This window comes from Giraffa tippelskirchi, chromosome 3, assembly GCF_054371585.1.
Source record: "Giraffa tippelskirchi isolate mGirTip1 chromosome 3, T2T-mGirTip1v1.2.pri, whole genome shotgun sequence".
NCBI lineage: Eukaryota > Metazoa > Chordata > Mammalia > Artiodactyla > Giraffidae > Giraffa > Giraffa tippelskirchi.
Genome location: NC_137277.1, coordinates 188,978,075 through 189,005,509, shown reverse-complemented (window position 1 = coordinate 189,005,509; position 27,435 = coordinate 188,978,075). Strand labels below are relative to the sequence as shown.

Genomic DNA, 27,435 nt, shown 5'->3' with positions numbered 1-27,435 from the left:
TCCCCACCTCTGGGACTGCCTTTGCTGCACCCTCCCATTCACAGATTTAGGATTCTGGAGGCCTGGAACCCGTTGGAATCTGCAGCCCGTGGATCCTAATGTTGTGGCTGAAAGTAGGGAGCCAGCAGGGCCTGGGGCTGCAGACTCGGCCCAGTGAGGCTGCTCATGGGAACAGGAGCTGAGGCCAGGCCAGAGAGGTCAGTGGTGGGCCAGGGGACCGCAGGTCAACCAGTGGGGGTGGGAGAGACTGAGACGGTGGCGTCTGAGGAGCCAGAGAGGGCTCCTTGGTGGGGGGGGAGCAGGGCACAGACCCTGAGGGGAGATCCCTTGGGCTGTGGCGTCCTTTACCCAGAATGCATCAAACCTCGTGAGCCGTGTCGCCCATTTTTAAACTTTTATTTATTTGCTTTTGGCTCTGCTGGGCTGTACACGGGCTTTCTCTAGTTGTGGTGAGTGGGCTTCTCATTGTGGTGGCTTCTCTTGTTGCAGAGCATGGGCTCTGGGCACACAGGCTTCAGGACTTGTGGGGCACGGGCTTAGCTGTCTCTCAGCATGTGGGATCTTCCCAGATCAGGGATCAGGCCCATGTGTCCTGCATTGGCAGATGGATCCTTAACCACTGGACCACCAGGAAGTCCCAAGCCATGGGATTCTGAAGGAGACAAGGCCTCACCTCAAGGCAGACAGAGCTTGCCCAGAAGATCATTCCTAAGATTAGGGGCAAAGCTGGGCAAGGCTATCTCCATAGGGTTCAAGTTGGGGCTTGTGTTCATGTTAATCTGACAGAATTGACAGAATTTCTTTTAACTCAAACCACACAAAAGTTTCCTCTTTGGAAAAAGGAATCGTCAACAACTACTTAACATTCCTTAACTTTCACTGAACATCCTCTGTGTGCAGAAACTTTGGTACTCACGGAGAGAAAAACAGAGATGGGGAAGATGCCACTCCCCGCCTTTGTAGGGAGGTTTTTCCTCTCCTTTCCTCTGTCTCTCCCTAGCCCTCTCTCCCTCCAATCCCAGACCCCCATCTCTGGAAGGCAATTTAACTTTGGGTTAAGTAGACATGGCCTTGGGTGTCAAATTTACGAGGTTCAATGCAGAGCTTTGCCACTTACCAGCTGTCTGATTTGGGTGAGCCCTATCTTGACCTTTGAACCTCATGGTCCTAATCGGCAAACTGCATCTGACAGTTGTGCCTGCCTCAAAGGATTGCTTTAAGGATAAATGAGCTAAGCCACATAAAGAACTTAGCATGGTGTCCATGCTTAATAAACATTAGTTATTTCTATTAGTCATCCAGCAAACATTTTTTTTCTAGGTTCCTAGATGCTGCCAGGGGTAGAGATGAATAAGACACCCTCAAGGATTCATATAGCCTAATTTGTTGATTCATTGATTGATTCAGTTAGGCAGTCAATAAACATGTATTAAGGGCTTCCCTGAGGGCTCAGTGAGTAAAGAATCCACCTGCAGAATAGGAGATACAGGAGACGCGGGTTTGATTCCTGGGTTGGGAAGATCCCCTGGAGGAGGAAACGGCAACCCACTCCAGTCCTCTTACTTGAGAATCCCAGGGACAGAGGAGCCTGGCGGGCTACAGTCCACGGGGTCGCAAAGAGTCGGACACGAGGACTGAGCGACTCAGCACAGCACAAGCCCTACGCTGGGCGCTGGAACGTCAGAGTAGAAGTACCCAAGCTGCTCAGAGTCGGGTGGGGAGACGCTGTACTCGAGCGTGGCTGATGCTGTGATGAGGGAGCTCGCAGCTTGCTGGGAGAGCACAGAGACAGGAAACTTACCCAGCTTGGAGCAGGGAAACGGGCTCAGAAGAAGGTTTTCTGGGCAAAGCTTGACCTTATTTCCTTGTTATTTCTCCAACTTACAGGTGTGCTTCTGTTCCAGGACCTTTGCACTTCCTTTACCTGGAAACTTCCCCAAGTGTCCTTACAGCCTGCTCCCTCCCCACCCCCCACTTCATGTCTCCTCTGTAGTAGGTCCTTCCCTGGCCACTCTATTAAACTGGCTGCTACCACCACAAGCCCCCTCCCACCAACACACGCACGCACACACACCTCTCCCATTCCTCCTCTCCTGATTTTTTCTCCATAGCATTTATCAGCATCTAACAAATTCTGTGTTTTTCTTGTTGACTTGTCTAGTTCTGTCTGCTCCTACCAGAATGCAAAGTCCATGGGAGCCACAAGGGTATAGTTCTCATCTGTTTTAGTTCATTGCTCTTCCCCAGAACCAGAGCTTAGCACACAATAGGTGCTCACAAAATAGTGACTGAATGGTAAGTGTGGGAAGTCTAGAAAGAGGAGCAGGAGTAGAGGAAGAGAAGAAAATGGATGGGGTAACAAGAAGGATGGGAAGGAGGGGGGAGGGGGGAGAGAGGGAGGGAGAGGGGGAGGGCCATCGTATCGGGGGAACTGGCAAGAGGAGCAACGCATTGGGTTTTGGGTGGACCCAAGGCAAGCCTGGAAAGGGGTACAGCAGATCATGAGGGGCCGCGTGCCTGATGGGGAGACAGATCTTTTGACTTTGGCAGCACAGAGGCTAGGACGATTGACCCAGGAACAGAAGGGGAAGTCTTGAGCTCTGCCAGGCAGGTATCAGGGAAGGCATCTGGAAGAGGCAGCCCCTCCTCATAAGCCCGGGGAAGGAGTTCAGATGTTCTTCTAGGAGCCACAGGCATTCTAAAGACCTGTTCTCATCTACCCGATCCTAGCAGTTAGGTGTCGCATCATGACCTCTCGATTGAGCTTGGCGTCTGCTTCCTTACCATCACGTTCCCCGTGAGCTCTGCTCACAGGAATGGCTCAGGAAGTGGTTGCTGGGTTGGGTTGGGGTTGAAAACAAGTGGAATGGCCTGGAAACCTAAGCACCTCAGGATTATGAGCCTAGAACCTTGGGTCTTAGGTCTTGAGTCTTCAGAGCCAAATGTGGTTCTAGGGTTTCCTCTGCCTCCAAAAAAGAGGGGCCATTCCTGTATGGGACAACAAGTAGGCTTTGCCAGGTGAAAAGGAGGGTGAAGAACATGCCACGTGGAGGGAATGACAGAAACGGACTCAGAGAGGAAGGCTAGTTCATGGAACGTTTCTTGACAGCAAATAGTCGAACTGATTTTTCAAAGATAAAGGAAAACAGGTCTTTGCTATCAAGTAGGTGTTTGGATTTGCATTTTTAGCAAAAGTTTTGGTGAAAGTTGAAGTTGAGTCTGTTACATGTGTAACAGCTCAAGACAGTGCCGGCTGCATATGCATCTTTAGAGCAAGCAGCCAACTCATGACTGTTGTTGTTCAGTCAGCCAGTTGTGTCTGACTCGTTGTGACCTCCTGGGGTACAGCACACCAGGAGATGTTCTCTCAACATCTCCCAAAGTTTGCCCAAGTTCACATCCACTGCATCAGTGATGGCATCCAGCCATCTCATCCTCTGACACCCTCTTCTCCTTCTGCCCTCAATCTTTCCCAGAACCAGGGACTTTCCCAATGAGTCAGCTGTTAACATCAAATGACCAAAATTGTGGAGTTTCAGCTTCAGCATCAGTCCTTCCAACGTGTATTCAGAGTTGATTTCCCTTAAGATTGATTGGTTGGATCTCCTTGCTGTCCAAGGGACTCTCGAGTCTTCTCCAGCACCACAGTTTGAAGGCATCAATTATTTGGTGCTCTGCCTTCTTTATGGTCCAGCTCTCACAACCACCAGGAAGACCATAGCCTTGAGTATATGGACCTTTGTCGGCAGAGTAATGTCTCTGCTTTTCAACACACTGTCTAGGTTTGTCTTAACTTTACTGCCAAGAAGGAAACATCTTCTGATTTCATGGCTGCAGTCACCATCTGCAGTGATTTTAGAGCCCAAGAAGAGGAAATCTGTCACTACTTCCACATTTCCCCCACCTATTTGCCATGAAGTAATGGGGTTGGATGCCGTGATCTTTGTTTTTTTAATATTTAGTTTTAAGCCAGCTCTTTCACTCTCCTCTTTCACCCACATCAAGAGGCTCTTTATTTTCTCTATTTATAGCCAACTCATGTCATGGCTGAAATCCAGTGGAGCTGCTACTCCCTCCAGACTTAACTGATTCATCCATCCAATCATTGTCACTCCTCAAATAAGTATTGACCACCAAATAAATATTAGGCTTTGTGCTAGTAGCTGATACTGTGATGAAGAGCAAGAGTGAGAAGCTTCCTGCTCTCTTGTGGAAGAGGTAGGAGACAGACATCATAAACAAGTAAAAAAAAAAAATACATCAAAGAGAGTTAGAGATAATGGGAAGCGTCGCCGAGCTGTAGAAAGGTAAAATGGGCATGAGAAATTGCTAAATAGAAATTACTAAACTGGTAAATTACTCAAGTTTTGCTAAGTTAATGGGAGAAGTTAAAGTTAGCTGAATGTTGATAATTGGCAGAAGTTTATGAAAGAAAAAAATTCCAATTTACTAGTTTGTTGCATTGGAATATTTCTATGATTTGTTGGCTTAATCTTAAGGACTGTGATCACTGAATATGAAATCATTTCAAGTATATAAAATTTTCATTATTTGTACCTAAATGTTAATAGATAAATCATCTATAGATTTGAAAAAGGAAAAAATTGTCAAATAATAAACTGCATACAACAAAATAAAAAAAGACAATGATGATAAGTGCCATGCAGGGAAAAAAACAGAGCCTTATGGAATTAAAGGAGGAGGAGAAGGAGGAGGTGCCTTGGGTGGATGGTCAGGGAGGGCCCCCTGGAAGAGGAGGCGTTTAAAATGAGACCTGGAGGGTTGGGAATGAAGAGCACCAAGTCTTGCTAAGTATTAGTATTCTAGACAGTGCTGCTGTGTGCTTAGTTGCTCAGTCGTGTCCGACTCTCTGCAACCCTTTGGATTGTAGGGGGACAGCAAGTGCCACAGTTCTCTGTAGAAAAGCTTGGAATGTTCATGAACAGGTTAATATGAAAGCAACCACTGTCAGGGGGTGTCAGACCTGGAGCTCATCCAGCCCACGTCCCACCTAGTAGATGTTGCTCTTGACAACATCCCTGGATATGACTGGTGCATGAATGAGCATGAGGGGGACCCAAGAAGGTGCATGCTTAGTTGCTCAATCATGTCTTTGCAACTCCATGAACTATAGCCCACGAGGCTCCTCTGTACATGGGATGCTCCAGGCAAGAATACTGGAGTGGGTTGCCATTCCCTTCTCCAGGAGATCTTCCCAACCCAGGGATCGAACCCGCATCTCCTGTATCTCCTGCATTGCAGGTGGATTCTTTACCTGCTGAAACAGAAGGTGGATGCACAGAATATTTGACAACTCTCTCCACGCCCCAGAGCAACTGAATGGCTCCTGATTTTTCTGTGTTTTTTTTTTTTTTTAATAATGTTATCTTTTTTTTTTTTCACTTTTGACTGGGCTGAGGGTCTGTTTTGGTGCACAGCCTCTTTGCTGTTGCCCGAGAGCTTTCTCTGTTTGCAGCAAGCAGGGGCTGCTCTCTAGTTGGGGTGCACAGGAGTCTCCTTGCGGGGGCTCGTCTTGTTGCAGAGCACAGGCTCTGGGGCGTGCGGCCTTCAGCAGTTGTGCCCCATGGGCTTAGTTGCTCCACGGCATGGGGGACCTTCCCAGACCAGGGATCAAACCCATGTCCCCTGCCTTGGCAGGTGGATTCTTAACCATGGGACCACCAGGGAAGTCTCTGTATGGTGTTTTTTTTTTTTAATCTTGCTAATACTTTTACAAACCTAGGAACCTAATCTTCCTAACTGGCACAACTGACATCGTATGTTTCTGGTGAGTCTCTTGTGTTCCTGATATTTAAAGGCAGCTCCTTTTCCTGTGAAGTCCAACGGGGTCATCACCTGCTCCCTCTGTCACACCTCCGACTACATTTCTATTTCTAAAAAGTAGTAAACAAGAAGTGCCTCTGGGGACAAGAAACCTACCACTCTCGAGGCAACTCATTATTTCTTCAAGACACTTGAGTTACTAGAAAAAACTTTTTGGCTCTAGCCCAAACCAGAGACCTTGGAGCACCCAGGCCCAGGATGGCTCTGGGGCCGGCTCTGCAATGCAGCCATGTGGGAGAGAAAAGCTGCCTTTTACCCCCAAACAACCTTCAGGAGTTTGGAGACAGAGGTTGAGTGCCCCAAGCCCACTTCCAAATACCAGTTGGCCCCCATTCCTTCCATCTGACAGGCATCCTGTGATGCAGAGATCCCCAGTTTTCCAGAAGCCCTCCTGGAATTGGGAGTCAGGACCAGGCACATCCCTCTAGGTGAGGTCAGCTAGGACCTGGTTCTGGGTACCCACCCTTGCCATCACTGTGGAGACGGCTGCTGCCTCTGTGATCTGACTGTTCCTGGGCTTGCAGATCACTTAGATAATTGCTGAGCTGTGTCACCCCATCCTGTCCTTGTATGTTTCAGTTGCAGGGATCTTGGGATAAGACCTATTCAGTCCCTTCTTAGTGAATTCACATCCTCTTGCTATAGATCGGGGTCATACTGGGACACTCAGGAACAGAGTAAAACTCCTTAGCCCGACCGATACCCAACGCTCTTTGTGACCCACTCAGTTGCATCTTTTCAGCTAGCCTTTTCCACCCTTCCTAAATTCCTATTATACACATATAGAAACTACCCTTTTCTGGGAAATCAAGAGGGGCCATATCCTTCTTTCCTAGGAAAAATAGCTATGATGAACCTAGACAGTGTATTAAAAAGCAGACACATCACTTTGCTGACAAAGGTCTGTATTGTCAAAGCTATAGTTTTTCCAATAGTCATGTACGGATGTAAGAGTTGGACCATAAAGAAGGCTGAGTGCTGAAGGATTGATGCTTTTGAATTGTGGTTCTGGAGAAGATTCTTGAGATTCCCTTGGGCAGCAAGGAGAGCAAACCAGTCAATCGTAAAGGAAATCAACCCTGAGTATTCATTGGAAAGACTGATGCTAAAGCTGAAACTCTTAATACTTTGGCCACCTGATGAGAAGAGCCGACTCGTTGGAAACGACCCTGAGGCTGGGCAATATTGAAAGCAGGCGGAGAAGGGTGCGACAGAGGATGAGATGGTTGGATGGCATCACCGACTCCCTGGACATGAGTTTAAGCAAGCTCTGGCAGACAGTGAAGGACAAGGAAGCCTTGTCTTCAATGCTTGGTGTGGGGGACTAGAATGCTTTAGTCCGTGGAGTCACAAAGAGTTAGACATGACTGAGAGACTGAACAACAACCATCTTTGCCTCGGTCAGCAGTGTGTTCCCAGCTCCACACTCGGTGACATGATGTTAGTAGTGTGAAACTGACCAGGGTGGGGGTATTTACACCACAGAAATTGGCAAATGTTAAGAATCAGGACTTTTTACCCCCCGGAGAGCCAGTTATTAAATATTTACTAGAATGTCACTGCCTAACTCCCTTGGCATCACCGACTCGATGGACATGAGTTTGGGTAAACTCCGGGAGATGGTGATGGACAGGGAGGCCTGGAGTGCTGCAGTCCATGGGGTTGCAAAGAGTCAGACACGACTGAGCGACTGAACTGAACTGACCGAACTCCCTTGTCTACCCCATCAGTTTTCAGCTCCCTGAATGAGCTATTCTAATTCATACCTATGACTCCTGTGCATGATGTTCCTTCTACCTGAATGACCTGCCTCACATTATTGTCCTGGTGAACTCCAATCCAGTCTCTTTTTTTTTTCTTTTTTAAAAATTGTGATAAAATACATGGAACCTAAAATTGACCATCGTAACCATTTGAAGCACATAATTCAGTGGCATTAAGTACATTTATAATGTTGTGCCACCACCACCATCCATCTTCATAACTCATTTCATCTTGTAAAACTGAAACTTTGCACCCTTTAAACATTGATTCCGCATTCCCCCTCCCCCAGACCCTGACCACCATTCTACTTTCTGTCTCTAGGATGTTAGTTACTCTTAAGTGTCTCATACAAATGGAATCATACAGCCTTTGTCTTTTTGTGACTGACTTATTTCAGAACTTCCTTCCTGTTTAAGGCTGAATATTACTCCACGGTATGCAGACACCATAGTTTATTTGTTCATTGACTCATCAGTGGGCGCTTGTGTTGTTGCCATGTTTTAGCGATTGTAAAGAATGCTGCTATCATCCTGGTTGTACAAATATCTCTTTGAGATTCTGCTTTCAATTCTTTGGGGCACACACCCAGAAGTTAAATTTCTAGGTCATATAGTAACTCTACTTTTAATTTTTAAGGAGCTGCCGTATACAATTTCCCACAGCAACTGTACCATTTTACGTTCCTACCAGCAATGCACAAAGTTCCAAGCTCTCCAACCTACTCTTAAAGATTCAGCCAAGGCACCTCCTCTTTCAGAAAGCCTTCAGTAACCTTTTCATCCTGGGATGGGTTCCTTTAAGGGGCTTATACAGTAGTTACTGAGCAATTATTAAGTACTAGGCTCTGAGCTCTGAGCTTGAAACACATTTGTGGAAGAGATGGTTTCTGCTTTCAAGGCACTCCCTGCCCCACTGCTGAGGAACATGTGTAGAGGCTGGAACTCGAGACTGAGTTCTATGGCAGCCCCCTAGAAAGCCCACCAGGCAGAGAGCAGCAGAGAGTCAGGGTGGACACAGGGAATGGGGAAGACCACCACGGCAAAGCCAAACACACGTTCAGTCTGTGGGTGCAGCCACTTCTCAACTCCAGAGCCAGAACTCCCAGATCTTTTAAACAGAAGCTGGAAATTTGGATTTCAGGCTGAGATCTAACGTTTATCGGTTCAGTTCAGTCGCTCAGTCGTGTCCGACTCTTTGCGACCCCATGAATTGCAGCACGCCAGGCCTCTCTGTCCATCACCAACACCCGGAGTCTACCCAAACCCATGTCCATCGAGTCAGTGATGCCATCCAACCATCTCATCCTCTGTCGTCCCCTTCTCCTCCTGCCCCCAATCCTACCCAGCATTAGGGTCTTTTCCAATGAGTCAACTCTTCGCATGAGGTGCCCAAAGTATTGGAGTTTCAGCTTCAACATCAGACCTTCCAATGAACACTCAGGATTGATCTCTTCTAGGATGGATTGATTGGATCTCCTTGCAGTCCAAGGGACTCTCAAGAGTCTTCTCCAACACCACAGTTCAAAAGCATCAATTCTTCGGCGCTCAGCTTTCTTCACCGTCCAACTCTCACATCCATACATGACCGCTGGAAAAACAATAGCCTTGACTAGACGTACTTTTGTTGGCAAAGTAATGTCTCTGCTTTTAAATATGCTATCTAGGTTGGCCATAACCTTCCTTCCAAGGAGTAAGCGTCTTTTAATTTCATGGCTGCAGTCACCATCAGCAGTGATTTTGGAGCCCCCCAAAAATAAAGTCTGACACTGTTTCCACTGTTTCCCCATCTATTTCCCATGAAGTGATGGGACCAGATGCCACAATCTTAGCTTTCTGAACGTTGAGCTTTAAGCCAACTTTTTCACTCTCCTCTTTCACCTTCATCAAGAGGCTCTTTAGTTCTTCTTCACTTTCTGCCATAAGAGTGATGTCATCCGCATATCTGAGGTTATTGATATTTCTCCTGGCAATCTTGATTCCAGCTTGTGTTTCTTCCAGCCCAGCGTTTCTCATGATGTACTCTGCATAGAAGTTAAATAAGCAGGGTGACAATATACAGCCTTGACGGACTCCTTTTCCTATTTGGAACCAGACTGTTGTTCCCTGTCCAGTTCTAACTGTTGCTTCCTGACCTGCATACACGTTTCTCAAGAGACAGGTCAGATGGTCTGGTATTCCCATCTCTTTCAGAATTTTCCACAGTTTATTGTGATCCACATAGTCAAAGGCTTTGGCATAGTCAATAAAGCAGAAATAGATGTTTTTCTCAAACTCTCTTGCTTTTTCGATGATCCAGTGGATATTGGCAATTTGATCTCTGGTTCCTCTGCCTTTTCTAAAGCCAGCTTGAACATCTGGAAATTCACGGTTCACGTATTGCTGAAGCCTGGCTTGGAGAATTTTGAGCATTACTTTACTAGCATGTGAGATGAGTGCAATTGTGCGGTAGTTTGAGCATTCTTTGGCATTACCTTTCTTTGGGATTGGAACGAAGACTGACCTTTTCCAGTCCTGTGGCCACTGCTGAGTTTTCCAAATTTGCTGGCATATCGAGTGTAGCACTTTCACAGCATCACCTTTGAGGATTTGAAATAGCTCAACTGGAATTCCATCACCTCCACTAGCTTTGTTCGTAGTGATGCTTTCTAAGGCCCACTTGACTTCACATTCCAGGATGTCTGGCTCTAGGTGAGTGATCACACCATCATGATTATCTGGGTCATGAAGATCTTTTTTGTACAGTTCTTCTGTGTATTCTTGCCACCTCTTCTTAATATCTTCTGCTTCTGTTAGGTCCATACCATTTCTGTCCTTTATCAAGCCTATCTTTGTATGAAATGTTCCTTTGGCATCTCTGATTTTCTTGAAGAGGTCTCTAGTCTTTCCCGATCTGTTTTTTTTCTCTATTTCTTTGCACTGATCACTGAGGAAGGCTTTCTTATCTCTCCTTGCTATTCTTTGGAACTCTGCATTCAGATGGGAATATCTTTCCTTTTCTCCTTTGCTTTTCACTTCTCTTCTCTTCCCAGCTATCTCTAAGGCCTCCTCAGACAGCCATTTTGCTTTTTTGCATTTCTTTTCCATGGGGATTTTCTTGATCTCTGTCTCCTGTTCAATGTCACGAACCTCTGTCCATAGTTCCTCAGGCACTCTGTCTATCAGATCTAGTCCCTTAAATCTATTTGTCACTTCCACTGTATACTCATAAGGGATTTGATCTAGGTCATACCTGAATGGTCTAGTGGTTTTCCCTACATTCTTCAATTTAAGTCTGAATTTGGCAATAAGCAGTTCATGATCTGAGCCACAGTCTGCTCCTGGTCTTGTTTTTGCTGACTGTATAGAGCTTCTCCATCTTAACGTTTATACATTAGCTATTAACTCCATTTTTTTTAAGGAACTCTGTAAGACAAGCAATGCATTTCCAAGGGTTACATACTGCCCTGGGCTGAAAATTTATAACCAAAGATCCAGTTCGACTCATCAATTACTGGTAATTATGAGGTTGTAACTCTAAATTAGTTTTCACTTCTCCTTCTGGTCTATAAGGAAATCATGTGACACTTTGCTGGATGTCCTGGGAAAATCCCAATCATTATGTCCTTATGTATTGGGTTTCAACCCCTTTGTGTAATGGAAAGTTCTTGGACTTGAGTGACAAGACAGCCTTAAGAATCTGGTTCCACCTTTTACCAGGTGTGACCTTGGGCAAACTAACATCAGCCCCTCAGTTTCCTTACTGACAGAATGGGATCACAATACCCCCACAAGATTTTGTGAGGGTTAAGGTCATGAATGGGCTTCCCTGATAGCTCAGTTGGTAAAGAATCCACCTGCAATGCAGGAGACCCCAGTTTGATTCCTGGGTCAGGAAGATCCCCTGGAGAAGGGATAGGGTACTCACTCCAATATTCTTGGGCTTCCCCTGTGGCTCAGCTGGTAAAGAATCCACCTGCAATGCAGGAGACCTAGGTTCGATCTCTGAGTTGGGAAGATCCCCTGGAGAAGGGAAAGGCTACCCACTCCAGCATTCTGGCCTGGAGAATTCCATGGACTGTATAGTCCATGGGGTTGCAAAGAGTTGGACATGACTGAGTGACTTTCCGTTTCACTTTCAAGGTAATCAACACTGAACTTGTGTTTGCTTGTGGCACTATGGAAGCTCACTGATACTGAGTTCCTCTCTTCTTCCTTCCCGAACTGTTGTCCTTGTCATTCCTTCCAGCAGGAATTACCAAAGTGCACAGTATGTGTGATGAGTTCTATTGCCTTGCAGAGACAGGCAAGTGTCCTGTAGAAGGAGCAATCAGGGAAAACTTTCTGGAGGAGGAGGAATCAATGTAGACTTTCTGCCAGTGAGTCCTGGGCAATCTTATTCTATGTTCCAGCCTCCTGAGGGGCATCAAATAGTTTGATGAGGCTAGGGGTGTTTCAGCCACCCAGGGTCTCAGGGCAAGACAGTATCTGGGTGTCAACGGCTGCCCAGGTCTTTGACCCTGGACAAGACTTCATGAGACAGACACACCAAGTGCCCCAGCATGCTTACAGGCTTATAACTCACTCCACAGACATTTCTTGTGGACCCTACCATGGCTTAGGTATTGTGCTGAGTGCTGGGGTCAGAAACTAACCAGAGAAGAATCCTGCATTCAAGAGTCTCCACTTGAAGTGTTTTGAGTGTTTTAATGCTGAAACGTGAATGATTGGTTCCATTACCAGAGACAGGGCAGGCGGGAGAGGCTGAGTCATGGGGGACACAGTGAGTTTAGTTTTGGGGTTCCTGCAGGACATTGAGCTGAAATATAGAGCCAGTATTGGCATTTTAATGATATTTATTTAAATATATATTAAATGTATATTAATATACAGAGTGAAGTAAGCCAGAAAGAAAAATACCAAATATAGTATACTAATGCATATATATGGAATTTGAAAGATGGTAATGATAACCATATATGCGAGACAGAATAAGAGACACAGATGCATAGAACAGTCTTATGGACTCTGAGGGAGAAGGTGAGGGTGGGACGTTCTGAGAGAATAGCATTGAAACATGTATATTATCATATGTGAAACAACATATTCCAGGTTCGATGCATGAGACAAAGGCTCAGGGCCGGGGCAATGGGATGACCCAGAGGGATGGGATGGGGAGGGAGGTGGGAGGGGGGTTCAGGATGGGGAACACATGTAAACCCATGGCTGATTCATGTTAATGTATGGCAAAAACCACTACAATATTGTAAAGTAATTAGCCCCCAACTAAAATAGATAAATTTTTTAAATGGTTTTATTAAAAATAAATAAATATATATATTAAATGTATATTAAATTATATAAATTAAAATATAGTCATTAATTATAAATACATTATATGTTTATATATTTAAATATAAATGAAATTATAATTATATTTTGTTTTATATATAAATTATAATTAAATTGTTTTATATAAGTATAAATTTATATATAAATATACATCAATATAATATTATTTATATAATTATACAAATATATTTAATAATTATATTTTAAAGGGTGGGCTGGGAGAGTGCAGTGAGAATGAAGCAGACCCAGAACGTACCTTCATGGGGCTCTCAGTTTAGTGGAAAGACATAACAGCAATGATATTTATAGCAGTTATTATTAGTAAATACCTCCCAGGTGCCGGGCACTGTGCTGAATCCCTCTGCCTGCCTCATCTCATTGAATCACCTCAATTATGAAATGAAGTTGCTCCTGTTATTGTTCTGTTTTACAGATGGTAAACTGAGACCTCAAGAGGTCAGGTGACATGAGTAGTCAGAGGTGACATTCAGTTTTCAAGCTCTCTCTGTCTGATGGGCAGCTCAGTCTCTTTGACCTGACATTGTACTTTCTCCTCTGTGAATTCAATCATTTGTTCTCCACTCAGGGTTACTGTTGAGTGAGAGTTAGTGCCAGATGCTTTGCGGCCAGGGATTTCTTGGGACAGTTCAGTTCAGTTCAGTTTAGTCGCTCAGTTGTGTCTGACTCTCTGTGACCCCATGGACTGCAGCACTCCAGGCCTCCCTGTCCATCACCAACTCTCAGAGTTGACTCAAACTCATGTCCATCGAGTCGGTGATGCCATCCAACCATCTCATCCTCTGTTGTCCCCTTCTCCTCCTGCCCTCAATCTTTCCCAGCATCAGCGTCTTTTCAAATGAGTCAGTTCTTTACATCAAGTGGCCAAAATATTGGAGTTTCAGCTTCAGCATCAGTCCTTCCAATGAATATTCAGGACTGATGGATGGATTGGTTTGATCTCCTTTCAGTCCAAGGGACTCTCAAGAGTCTCCTCCAACACCACAGTTCAAAAGCATCAATTCTTTGGTGTTCAGCTTGCTTTATACATCTGCGTACAAATATGACCTTAATCCTTGTGCAGGGGTAACCCACCCTGCGAGAGAAGTAGCGGGGGGAGCAGGTCTTTTGAAAACAGGTCACCCCCTGTGAACCACAGGAGGGCAGAGGGCACACTGTGGCTTCTCAAAGACCAGAGGGGATGAGTTTCAAGTAGGAGGAGGTGGTCAGTGAGATGGAGTGTTTGGGAGAAGCCCAAGCTTGGGCTAGATCGGGTTTGGGGGGGCCCCTGGCTACTGTCTTAGGGATGCAACAGAACGCAGGTGCGAGGGGTTCAGAAGAGAGGGGGTGATAGGCAAGAAGACGTGTCTCTGTCCTGAATTTGGGCCTTTAGAGGAAAAAGAAAGCTGGAGACAGGTTGGCAGAAGGAGGGGATGTTTTCCTTTTTTTGGAGAGGGGGCTTCCTTTTGTTTGGTTTAGAATGAAGAGGCTTGTGTATACCTGTAGGGAGAAGGAGGAATAGGTTGAGAAAAAGAAATAAGAAAGAACAGAGAGGACTTTTTCCCACAGAAGGTAATGTCCTTGGACACACTGTATATTTATTTTTATTTCCCAACCAGAAGGGAGGCCCCTGGGGGCTGGGTGTCTGTCTTATTCACAGTGGGTCTCCAGCAATAACCTGGCAGGGAGTAGACACTCAATAAATACCTTCCATATTGAAATGAGTTTGCGGGGTTCCAGGGCATGGTGCTGGTTTTGTCTAGGTCCTGGGAAAAGAAGGGTTCATGAGGGTCCACGGAGGGGCTTTCTGTCTGATGCTGCCGTCATGGTGGGAGAGAGTGTGAAAAAAGTCACATATGTGAAACAGAACACATTTCAGGTTCGATGCATGAGACAAATGCTCAGGGCTGGGGCAAAAGGCGGATGGAGGGAAGGAGCTCACATCTTCTCAGAAAAGTGTGTGTGTGTGTGTGTGTGTGTGTGTGTGTGTGTGTGTGTGTGTGTGTACATGTGTGGGCAGGGGGATGTCAGGGGAAATGGACAGGCTATTGATGGAGAAGAACCTTGACCGTGAGTGGCCCGAGCCACCGCTTCTGCATGTCTGTCCCGAAAGCCGCCCAGGCCCCCCGACTTGTGTCAGGAAATAGCTGCTTCTCTGCACAGAGGAAGAAAAATCCCCAAGGGTCTTGAGGGGTGGAGCAAGGTTTCCTGTGTGTTACCAGGAAGCCTGGAGTTGACCCCAGCGGAGTGTGGGAAGTGGGCAGGGAGGCCCTTAAAACCAGCCGGGCCCAGTTCCTGCCTCTGCTCCAGACCGAGGACAGAGAGCAGGTGTTGCTGGTGAGGAGCCTTCTTCTGGGGGCTGCTTTGCCCGAGGCAGGTGGGGCAGGGCGCACAGAGGGAGGGGGCTGTGAGAGGAGACGTGGCCTCCCCCAGGCGCCGGACGGTCTCGGCAGCACCTTGGCGCCAACCGTCCTTTTCAGATGAGGCACAGGGGCTGGACTGGGGGCGGGGTCCTGGGGGCAGGGAGGCTGCTGTGCGTGGACCTGGAGAACCTGTCCCCTTGGTGACCTGGCTACCCCCCGGCCCCCACGCTTCCACGCTTCCGTCAGGCTGCCTCCTCTCTCCCCGTTTCTTGTTGCCGCAGCCTCTGCTCCAGGCCACAATTATCTCTTGGCCTCGTTCGATAAAAATAGTCAACCCACATCCTCCTCCTGGAGCCTGGGCTTCAGTGATGGTCCACTTCTCCAGCCTTTGCCACATTCTCTGAGAAGCATCTTTTGCGAGCGTTCAGACCTCTCTGCGTGGGGCCTGGTGCAGCTCCCTCAGTGCCAACAAGCCATGTCCCAAGATGTTCTGATGCGCACCTGGGATTTTGGCTTTCTTTAGATATGTTGAAGTCAATGGATCAGGAGACGATTGCATTTGAGAGACAGTTTGTTCCAGTTTCCAAGACAAGTGGACACACTAGGCCTCGCAGGGCCACGTGGGGACGCAGCAGGGCTGCTGAGGAGGCAGAAGAAACACGGGAAAACCTGGCCTGGGTGGTGTGGAGAAGGCAAGGCGGGGCAGGGTAAGCAGTTTAGGACTGTCCAGCTTGCGTAATTTCAGCAGACTTCAAGCTGTAGCGGTGATCCCCCGTGGTCTGGTCTTGGCCCTGGGGTGATTCGGGCCAGGGGATATATTAGCTTGGAGTGTGAGACTGAGATAGGGGAAGTGGTTGGACAAGGGAGTCAAGGATCTGTTGTTTGCATTTCAAAGCCTTGTTCGCAGGAGAGCCTTTTGCTTTATCTAGGAATCAGCTAGTCTTGGAGGGGCGGAGCCTAGCAAGGTCCCCAAGATGTCAAACGTCATGAAGGACAGAAAATGAGCAAGATGATTAATACACAGAGGCTGCTTGGAAGCAGTGGAGTGGGGTGAGTCAGAGGACAGAGTCACGGTCCCAGGCTGAATCCTTGGACAACTCACTTCCCCTTCCTCCATGTCTTCATCTGTAAAATCAACAGTGGCTATTCTCTCTTCAACAAATGACTGTTAGAGGGTAGACCTCGCCAGCAGGTTTGACAGTACCCTCTAACTGGAGCCACTGGCAGGTGTAAGGGGACATGGATGGTGTCTGGAATGTCTTGGTTGCCCGGTACGTGGCAGCTGGCGTCTTCTTTCTATCGCAGCCCCAGGAAGCAGTAAAGAAGATTGGCCTGGAAGGTAGGGTCCAGGGTCACCTTCGTTGGCTGTTCAGAGCTCTCAGAGCAGAGGCTGTGGGTGGACAGAACCCTCAGGAATGTTCCTGGAACTCAGAGGAGCTTCTGAACCAAGGATGGCACAGAGAGGCCAGCCCAGCAGCTGGGAGCCCTCGGGAGCTGGATGTTGTGTGTTTGGAGTCAGGCCTTGGGAGGTACCAGGGGCTCGGGGCAGAGGGCCGGCAGAGTGACTGCTGACTGAGAGATCAGAGAAGGCAGGGCATCAGAGTGGAATCCCAGCAGACCCCAGGCCAGCCGAGCAGCTCTAGGTGAACAAGGGCTTCGGGATCCAAAGAGGAAATGGAAGCAGACAGCCATCGGTAAGAGGCTCCTAAGAGGCCAAGTTAGAATCCATCACTGGCCCAAGACACGAGGAATTTCCCTTGCCTTCCGGTGGGACGTTTATGGACTCTGAGTTAGGGAATTCATGTAGTTGCCAAAGGGAGATGCTGGGGAGGGAAGCTGGGGTCTCCAGGTAGAGCTTGTGAAGGACCCTGACCCTCTCAGCTCAAAGAAGAACTCAGCCCTCTGGGCAGGGAGAGCGTGTGGAGCAGTGAGGGGTGCGCCAGGCCTGGGTCTGAACCCCGCCTGCACTTTTTACCGGCTGCGTGACCCCTGGCAGGTGGTCTCAGCTCTCCGAGTCTCCATTTAGTTTTCTTCTCCTTTTCAGTGTTTGTTTATCATTTGTTTGGCCGAGTCGAGTCTCGGCTGTGGGATGTGCAGTCTCCGGGGGGGTCCCGTGAGATCTCTGCTGTGTCACATGGACTCTCTAGTTGTGGCGCTCGGGTTTAGTTGCTCCATTACATTTGGGTCTTAGTTCCCCAACCAGGAATTGAACTCGAGTCGCTTGCATTGCAAGATGGATTCTTAACCCCCGGACCACCAGGGAAGTCCCTGAGTCTCCATTTCTTTACGGGCAAAATGGGAACTCTTGGGGAGGAAGAAATTTTCCTCTCCCCAACTTAGAAGTTCTTCTGGTTGGTCTAAGGATCAAATCAGTGTCAGACAGACTAACAGAGGAACATGAAACAAAAATTTTGTAACATGTATACATGGGAGAGATCCAGGGAGACAGGCACTCACCAAAACGGCGCAAACCCTTACCTTAAATAACCATCTTCAGCGAAAAAGACCAAAGAGGATGTTGTGGGTAGTGGTTTGGGACTTCAAAGGGGAAGAAGGCAATTCACATAGAGTTGGAAGAGCAAATGTTTGGTGTCCAAATGTTTGCTGGGCGTGTAGAGAGACCGTAGGACACAGGGTGGACTCTGATCCCTAGGTCCTGTCAAATGACCCCCTCCACACCTATTCCCGTATTTCTTGCAGATATCTCTGGTGATAGCTCTATGCCTGGAACAGACTCTTTATCTAAATTCTTGAGGCAGCCAAGGGGGAAGTAAAAAAGAAACCTTCTGTTTCTTAAAAATAACCAGCCTAAACTAATCCTTAGGCCAAAGAGACACATTTTGGGGTACAAATTTTTCTCCCTTAGAACAATGATACCTACCCTTCAGAACTGCTGTGCACAGCCAGGGCTGACTTATTTTTTAGGTAGACACAGTGCCTGGGGCCTATGAAACTATTTTAATTTTTTTTTAAAAAAGAAGCAGGACTTCTTAACATTTTATTTTTTTACTTTCTTGGCTGCACTGCGTGACATGTGGGATCTTAGTTCCCTGACCAGGGATCAAACCCATGCCCCTTGCATTGGAAGCTCAGAGTCTTCAACACTGGATTGCTAGGGAAGTCCTAAAAATATTTTAATTTTAAATTCTTTTAAAATCAAGAGAAAAAGTAAATATAATATCATGAATGTATAAGAATGAATCCAGCCTGGATTGCACTTGTTTTTATAACAACATGGCCATAAAATATAATTGGAAAGCAATTTTCAGAAAGGAACAATTGGGTTTGGGGCATTTCTGATGGGGAAATTCTCTCCCATCTCTGTGGGAACAACACCCCACGGGTGCCCCCTCTCCTCCCAGAGATCTCCTGGGTCAACTCCTGGAGGTTCTTGCCTCATCTTTTCAAGCTTCAGTTGCCTGTTTACTGCCCAGCATGAGAGGGTGGGGCCTGGTGGGCTATGGAGTGGCCCTCCCTAGCCAGGAGCGGGGTCTGATTAGGCCATGAAGACCTCTGCTGACTGGCATGTCATGGGCTGTGTTTTCTTTTCCAGAACCCTGGAGATGAAGGGCCTCCTCATGCTGGCTTGGTTCCTGGCTTATAGTAAGTGCTTTCTCTGAGAGCTCTGAACTTGTGGACAATAGGGTAGTGGGAAAGAGACCAGTCACTGAGGGCCTAGAGACTTGATTCTAAATCTTGGCTCTGCCCTGAACATGTCAATTTCAGCAAGAGCCTTCACCTCTCCAAGCCTCTGTTTCCTCATCTGTGACACAGGATAATTGCTGACGGGCCAGGCTAGGGCAGGATCCCAGGAGGAGATATGGATAGATTGTGCTATGTGGAGGATATGAGGCTTGTAGATGTGGGAGGTAGATATTTTACTTTGATGCCAAATTAAAAAAAAAATAAAGCTATCAGAAAACAAGACTCTTAAATAAATATTCCATTCCATGATCCTGGACATTCTCTGCTTAGGCCTGTCCAGGTTTTCTGCACACCCCACCTGCTCCCACCTCCCACCTAGAGACGACAGCCCGGCGTAGGGGAGCTCGGCTTTAGGCCTCTCCTACAGTCCCATCACCAAGCGCACAACCTCTAACAGGCTGTCCTGTTGCTGCTTTGTCAGATCCTTAGAGACTGCAGGAGAAGTGGGAGGCCTAGTGCAGGGAGAGGGCCTCTGGCACACTGCAAAACCCTGGGCAAGGCACCTGCCCCTCTGAGCTGCAGTTTTCCATCTGTAAGATGAGGGAGCTGGCTTCAGTGATCTCTACAGGTCCCACGCTGCTCTAGGATTCTCTGCCTCCTGGTTCAAATAGTATTCATTTCAGGGAGGGAGGGGTGTATCATCAGGAGAGACAGGAAGTGCCTGTCTGCCTAGTGCATATGGATACCATATTCATTATCCCCAAGAGTCCTTGGTCACTCACTGTGTGTCTGTCACTATGCTTGAAAAGTACATAATTTACCTTGTTTCAACCCTCATGGTGTCTTCAAGAGGTAGACATTCATTGTAGGCTCCCCATTTTGCAGATGAGGAAACTGAGGCTCTGAGAGATGAAGTGATACTCTGCATTAGCGATAGAGCCGGGACCTGAACCCAGTGGCTCATTCTCTACATCCAGACTTCTAACCCCTTCTCTACACGTTTGCCTTCAATTTTCTCATTCCTCACCCACGAATGGGGAGGATAAAAAAGGGTCATCTTGGTCCTTCCATGCCACAAGGTGAAAGAAAGTGTGGGAGCATGTGGGAAAGTAGGCTTGGAGCAGGTGTGCCTGGGTTTCATCTGGGGACATGGGCTGTCTTTCAGGTGTGCCTTCTGTCCCAGGGAGCTTGCTGGACCTGAAGTCAATGATTGAGGAAGTGACGGGAAAGCCGGCCCTGAAGAACTATGGCTTCTACGGCTGTTACTGTGGCTGGGGGGGTCACGGCACCCCCAAGGATGGGACTGATTGGTGAGCCAATTGTCATAACTGTCCTTTAGGCTCCAGGCTCCGTACCCACATGATCTCATTTAATTCAATATCAGTTCTGAAATATGAGCATTTAAGCACCATTTTATAGATAAGAAAACTGGGTCTTAAAGAGTTTAACTGAGTTGCCCAAGATGCATCCAGTAACTTCCAGAATCTCAGTGGCTAAGGTATCAGTTGTACATGAAAAACTACCCCAAAATGTAGTAGCTTAAAATAACGATAACTGTTTATTTGGCTAAGTTTCTGCCACTTGGGCAGGGCGTGGTGGGATGACTTGTCTCTGCTCCACCTGGCTTCAGCTTGGGCAGCTCCGCTGAGGCTGGGTGATCTGATTTCTAGAAGGCTCACTCCTAAGGCTGGTAAGTTGTCGCTGCCTGCTGGCTGGGAACTTAGTTGAGACTGTGGGCCGGGGGACTCGGTTCCTCTCACTTAAGCCTCTCTAAGGCTGTGTGGGCTTCCTCGCAGCCCGGTGACTCCTGGGTTCTGAGGGGGAGTGGTCTGGAGCTGCATGACCTGAGAGCATGGCATCTCTACGATTCAGCCTCTGAAACGCCACTGGGTCACTTCTGCTGTTCTCTTGGTCTAGGGAGTCACAACGGCTCTAAGATGGAGGGGGCCTGGTTTCTAATTCTTGATTAGGAAGTGGCAGTGTTCCAGAAGAACATGTGAAATGGGAGAGGTTGCTCTTTGCAAAATACAACCTGCAGGGTAAACAATTCTTATACAGCTAAACATGTATAAAGAGATGGGATGATTCAACGAGTGGAGGGCAGATGGAGTGGGAGTTTACAGACCAGACAAGCAGTGACAGGAAGCTAGAATGTTCTATGTGATGATGGATTAGAGTTGGAGACTTCAGTAAAAACTCCTGGCTAGCTTAGTACAGGAGCTTCCCCAGTGGCTCAACAGTAAAAGAATTCACCTGCAATGCAGAAGATGCAGGTTCAACTCCTGGGTTGGGAAGATCCCTGGAGGAGGAAATGGCAACTTACTCCAGTATTCTTGCCTGGGAAATCCCATGGACAGAGAAGCCTGGCAGGCTACAGTCCAATGGGGTCGTGAAAGAGTTGGACATGACTTAGCAACTAAACATCAAGTTTAATATAGATGCAGATGATTACATGTAGAAATATGTAAAGATATGTGTATATTCATGGGTCAGTACAGACACACATATTTTTTGCTCTGTCAGCAGAAAGGCCTTAAAAGAAACAGTACTCCAGAAGCAATAAGCAACATCTAGTGCCCAGATCTGGTTTCCAATACCATTCTCCAGTAAGAGGAACCAAGGCTTCTTGGATGCATGACTGATCCTAGGAATTGGGCAGGAAATATACAAGATGAACCAGAGATTTTTGTAGTGCCCCAAATAAGGAAAGCTTTGAACAAAATAAACCTAAACCAAACCCCATATTGATGTGAATGTGTCAAAGAGCATAGCAACCAAACAAGAGAGCTCCCAAAGGCCAAAACTGGGAACAACATCAGTTCAGGTCAGTTCAGTCGTTCAGTCGTGTTCGACTCTTTGTGACCCCATGAATCGCAGCACGCCAGACCCCCCTGTCCATCACCAACTCCCAGAGTTGACTCAAACTCATGTCCATTGAGTTGGTGATGCCATCCAACCATCTTATCCTCTGTCATCCCCTTCTCCTCCTGCCTTCAATTTTTCCCAGCATCAAGGTCTTTTCAAATGAGTCAGCTCTTCACATCAGGTGGCCAAAGTATTGGAGTTTCAGCACCAACATCAGTCCTTCCAATCAGGACTGATTTCCTTTAGGATGGACTGGTTGGATCTCCTTGAAATCCAAGGGACTCTGAAGAGTCTTCCCTAACACCATAGTTCAAAAGCATCAATTCTTTGGCACTCAGCTTTCTTTATAGTCCAATTCTCACACCCATACATGACCACAGGAAAAACCATAGCCTTGAATAGATGGACTTTGTTGGCAAAGTAATGTCTCTGCTTTTAAATATGCTGTCCAGGCTGGTCAAAGCTTTTCTTCCAAGGAGCAAGCATCTTTTAATTTCATGACTGCAATCACCATCTGCAGTGATTTTGGAGCCCCCCAAAATAAATTCTGCCACTGTTTACACTGTTTCCCTATCTATGTCCCATGAAGTGATGCGACTGGATGCCATAATCTTTGTTTTCTGAATGCTGAGCTTTAAGACAACGTTTTGACTCTCCTCTTTCACTTTCATCAAGAGGCTCTTTAGTTCTTCTTCACTTTCTGCCAGAAGGGTGGTGTCATCCGCATATCTGAGGTTATTGATATTTCTCCCGGCAAACTTGATTCCAGCTTGTGCTTCCTCCAGCCCAGCGTTTCTCATGATGTACTCTGCATAGAAGTTAAATAAGCAGGGTGACAATATACAACCCTGATGTACTCCTTTTCCTATTTGGAACCAGTCTGTTGTTCCATGTCCAGTTCTAACTGTTGCTTCCTGACCTGCATACAGGTTTCTCACGAGACAGATCAGATGGTCTGGTATTCCCATCTCTTTCAGAATTTTCCACAGTTTATTGTGATCCACACAAAGACGGTGGCATAGTCAATAAAGCAGAAATAGATGTTTTTCTGGAACTCTCTTGCTTTTTTGATGATCCAGCGGATGTTGGCAATTTGATCTCTGATTCCTCTGCCTTTTCTAAAACCAGCTTGAACATCTGGAAGTTCACGGTTCATGTATTACTCAAGCCTGGCTTGGAGAATTTTGAGCATTACTTTGCTAGCGTGTGAGATGAGTGCGATTGTGCAGTAGTTTGAGTATTCTTTGGCTTTGCCTTTCTTTGGGATTGGAATGAAAACTGACCTTTTCCGGTCCTGTGGCCACTGCTGAGTTTTCCAAGTTTGCTGGCATATCAAGTGCAGCACTTTCACAGCATCATCCTTTAGGATTTGAAATAGCTCAACTGGAATTCCATCACCTCCACTAGCTTTGTTCGTAGTGATGCTTTCTAAGGCCCACTTGACTTCACATTCCAGGATGTCTGGCTCCAGGTGAGTGATCACACCATCGTGATTATCTGGGTCGTGAAGATCTTTTTTGTACAGTTCTTCTGTGTATTCTTGCCACCTCTTCTTAATATCTTCTGCTTCTGTTAGGTCCCTACGATTTCTGTCCTTTATTGGGCCCATCTTTGCATGAAATATTCCCTTGGTATCTCTAATTTTCTTGAAGAGATCTCTAGTCTTTCGCTTTATATTGTTTTCCTCTATTTCTTTGCACTGATCTCTGAGGAAGGCTTTCTTATCTCTCCTTGCTATTCTTTGTAACTCTGCATTCAAATGGGGACTCTTAGGGGACTAATAGGGGACTGGAATGCGAAAGTAGGAAGTCAAGAAACACCTGGAGTAACGGGCAAATTTGGCCTTGGAGTACAGAATGAAGCAGGGCAAAGGCTAATAGAGTTCTGCCAAGAGAACACACTGGTCATAGCAAACATCCTCTTCCAATAACACAAGAGAAGACTCTACACATGGACATCACCAGATGGTCAACACCGAATTCAGATTGATTATATTCTTTGCAGCCAAAGATGGAGAAGCTCTATACAATCAGCAAAAACAAGACCAGGAGCTGACTGTGGCTCAGATCATGAACTGCTTATTGCCAAATTCAGACTTAACTTGAAGAAAGTAGGGAAAACCACTGGACCATTCAGGTATGACCTAAACCAAATTCCTAACGATTATACAGTGGAAGTGAGAAATAGATTTATGGGACTAGATCTGATAGAGTGCCTGATGAACTGTGGATGGAGGTTCATGACATTGTACAGGAGGCTGGGAGCAAGACCATCCCCAAGATAAAGAAATGCAAAAAAAGCAAAATTGATGTCTGAGGAGGCCTTACAAATAGCTGTGAAAAGAAGAGAAGGGGAAAGCAAAGGGGAACAACATAGGCAACAAAATAAACCCATAACCCATCTTATGAGAAAAACATCGGCAAAATCCCAAAAGGAGAGCATCCTACAAAAGACTTGACTACCATTCCTCAAAACTGTCAAGGTCATCAGAAACAAGGAAAGTGTGACAAAATGCCTCAAGCAAGAGGAGCCTAAAGAGACAGGACAACTGCATGTGATATGGTGTCCTTCCCCTGATCCTGGAATACAAAAGGACATTTCAGTAAAAACTAAGGAAATCTAAAGAAAAACTATGGACTTTTACAATTAATGAATCAACAGTGATATGTTTCTATTTAATTAAAGCTTATTTAATCATGTATCAGTATCTGTTTTTTTGGGTTTCCCTGGTGGCTCAGTAGAAAAGAATCCACCTGCTAATGCAGGAGACGCGAGTTCGATTCCTAGGTTGGAAAGATCCCCTGGATAATAAGGAAAGGGCAGTCCACTTCAGTATTCTTGCCTGGGAAATCCCTATGACAGAGGAGCCTGGTGCTACATTCCATTGGGTCCCAAAGGAGTCAGATATGACTTAGCTAGTAAACAACAACAGGTAATTGATTTGTTAGCTGTAACAAATGTATTACACTCATGGAAGATGTTGATAATAGGGGAAACAAGGTGTGAGGAAGGAGCATTTGGTACAATCGTCTCAATTTTTCTGTAAATCTAAATTAAAAAATAGTACACTTGTCCATGCCTATCGTCCTTGAAGTTTAGTTTTTGCTCACTTAACTATGTGAGTCATGCGTCGATTCCAGGACCCACATTTCTCCTGTCTTGTGGCTCTCCCTATGGCCTCGGAGCCCTTAGCCGGGACATCTCCATCCTGCTGAGATGGAGAAAGAGTGGAGGACAACAGAGTAGGAGGTTTCTATGGGTAGGTCTAGAAGTTCTGTGCATTTCCCTGGCCACCCATCTAGTCATGTGACCACCTTACCTGCAAAGAAGGCTGGGAAATGTAGTCTCCCCATGGGCCCAGGAGGAAGGAGCCAGCCTGTGAACTGGTACCAGTGTGGTACACTTGTACCGCAAGTACACTATGAGATTCTTTCTTGATCAGACCTTAAACACCATGGTAGCTTCTGCTCAAGGGACGGATGCCCTCTGCTTGGAATCTGAGTCTCTTGCATCGACAGGTGCTGTTGGAATCATGACCACTGCTATGCCCGGGTGAGGACGCAAGACTGCAACGTCTGGACACAGGCCTACAGATACAGGGTTGCATGGGGCTTGGTCATCTGCGGTAAGGCTGGGGCCTCCATTCGGGCCACCCAAAGAGCCTGGGTTCCTGCTGTCTCTGAGGTCAGCTGTCCCAAGAGCTCAGCCAGTCTATATCTTGGGGGGCAGAGACGGGGGCAAGAGAAGCAGGATTATTGCATCTGTATCTGACCTCCGAGGGACAGATCGAAGGGTCTTAGACTTAACACGCTCTAGGAGTCAAGCGCTCTGCATATTTTCTTTTGCTTGCCGTGGGCGAGTTTAATGTCCCCCATTTTACAGATGAGGAATCAGACCCAAAGGATGGCCAAGTGCAACAGCTAGAGTCAGGATTCAAGCTCAGATCCATCTGAGTTCAAAGTTAAATCCGGGGGTGGCATCTCCTCTCTGAGAACTGTGGTTTCTCCACAGCCAGGGCTGTCTCCACCATCACACTGGGAACTCTGGAGGGAATCTGTGTTCTCCATCAGGCTGGAGACTCCCTGAGGTCAGGAGCTGGGTCTCCCTGGGCTGAAACCTCACCCTGGGCTGCTAGCAGCTGTGCCCCTTCCATCCGATTATGCACCCTCAGGGCAGAAGCTGGGCTCCCTCCTCAGGCTGAGAGTAGGAAGGAGACTGGGGTGTCCACTCAGGCTAGCAGGAAGTCTTGCTCCAGGGCCAGCCTGGAGTCAGTGTCACAGAGCATCTCTTTCCTTTCTCATCCTGCATTTGGCATCCTGTTTGCAGAACACGGGTCCCCCTGCCAGCGGCAGCTCTGCGCCTGTGACCAGAAATTCGTCTACTGCCTGAAAAGAAACATGAGGAGCTACAACCCTCTTTATCAATACTTTCCCAACTTCCTCTGCATCTAGTCGCCCTCAGAGAGCTCCTCCTGGACCAGGAAGCTTGCTCCCCTCACTACAGCACTGAGCTCACCTGCTCTGCTGGGCTTCCCAGGGAGGTCCCACTGGGCTTGGAGGAGCCCCACGCCCACACTCTCCAGGCCCACCAGAGAGTCCCAGGAGAGTGACTCATGTCACTGGATCAGGGCCTGTGACCCTGGCCTCCGCTTGCAAGAACGCCTGTTCTGGTGCTGAAAGCTCACCCCTGACTCCAGGCCGGCTGTGTGTCTTCTCGTCCCTGAAGATCAGTCTTTCTTCCCCAGGAGGGCGCCTTTCCTGGGATGCATTGACTTTTCAGTTCTGCAGTCATTGCCAACTTGCAGAGAATTTTTACTCAAGTAGAATCAAAAGTGACTCCCATAATTCTGCTACAGAGATATTAAATAAAATTCCTTTTCAAGACTAACAATAACCACAGATATTGCCCCTGCCGTGGGGGATTGCCTGCATCTCTTTCTTGGCTGTTGGGGGCACCAGACTCATTGTTAATCATGTTCTCTCGGAAGATGAAGGTGCAGATTAGTAACTAGAAGGCTTCCTGGGATGAGTGCCAATCCTTCCTTGGGGCTCATATTAAACCTCGAGGATCCTCTCGAGCCAAGCCCTGGACCTCATTCTTCCTCTGGAGGGTGGGGAGAAGATGACAGACAATCGTGCCTTGGTGGGCTTCCAGGCCAGAGAGCACTGCATTTGAATGCCAGCTTGGCTTCTCCAGCTGTGTGGTTTCAGGCTCATTACTCAACCTCTCTGATTTCTGGGGTTTTTTAAGAAATTGTAATGTTTCTTATGATGTAAATTGGGAATCCCAAAGCTATCTTGATGCTGCTGGGAATGCTGAGGTTCTCGGATTTCCCAGAGTAAGACATTAAAAAAATAGAGTGTTTTTTTTTTTTTTTTTTTACTGTGGGTTGGTTTGACCTTTGCTGGCAAAGCGATGTCTCTGCCTTTTAATACACTGTCTGGGTTAGTCATAGCTTTGGCAACTAGACATCGGATTCTAGTTTGACTTTGCATATATCCTAGGTGTCCTTGGGCAGGCCCCTTGCCCTTCCTGATCTCAGTTTCCAAGTGCAGGTCTGAGAGATCATTTTAATCATAGCCCCACTGCATTAGTGGATGGTGACATGAGTTTAGAGGGTTGCATCTGGC

At 46.9% G+C, this 27,435-nt stretch overlaps 1 protein-coding gene across 2 annotated transcripts; it reads left to right on the top strand.

Moving 5' to 3' along the window:
• The first annotated feature begins 15,060 nt into the window (after positions 1-15,060).
• Positions 15,061-27,168, top strand: PLA2G5 (phospholipase A2 group V). Of its 2 annotated transcripts, none has more exons than XM_081574890.1 (5): positions 15,061-15,269; positions 18,849-18,898; positions 20,106-20,250; positions 25,324-25,430; positions 26,132-27,168. In XM_081574890.1, the coding sequence occupies exons 2-5, from the start codon at positions 18,859-18,861 to the stop codon at positions 26,254-26,256; spliced, it is 417 nt and encodes a 138-aa protein (XP_081431016.1). In that variant the 5' UTR covers positions 15,061-15,269; positions 18,849-18,858; the 3' UTR covers positions 26,257-27,168. The 2 variants fall into 2 exon arrangements, with proteins under 2 accessions (XP_081431016.1, XP_081431015.1); XM_081574889.1 differs by lacking the exon at positions 15,061-15,269 and adding an exon at positions 16,225-16,345 and having other exon boundaries at positions 26,132-27,161.
• The last annotated feature ends 267 nt before the right edge of the window (positions 27,169-27,435 follow it).

What these genes read in the sequence shown, in the direction of transcription:
- PLA2G5 (XM_081574889.1), top strand. Translation starts at nt 16,296, where the DNA reads ATGAGCAAGATGATTAATACACAGAGGCTGCTTGGAAGCAGTGGAGTG. An exon ending in CTTGGAAGCAGTGGAGTGGG is followed by an intron (nt 16,346 to 18,848) that starts GTGAGTCAGAGG and finishes TTTCTTTTCCAG; the next exon opens with AACCCTGGAGATGAAGGGCC. An exon ending in GGCTTGGTTCCTGGCTTATA is followed by an intron (nt 18,899 to 20,105) that starts GTAAGTGCTTTC and finishes GCTGTCTTTCAG; the next exon opens with GTGTGCCTTCTGTCCCAGGG.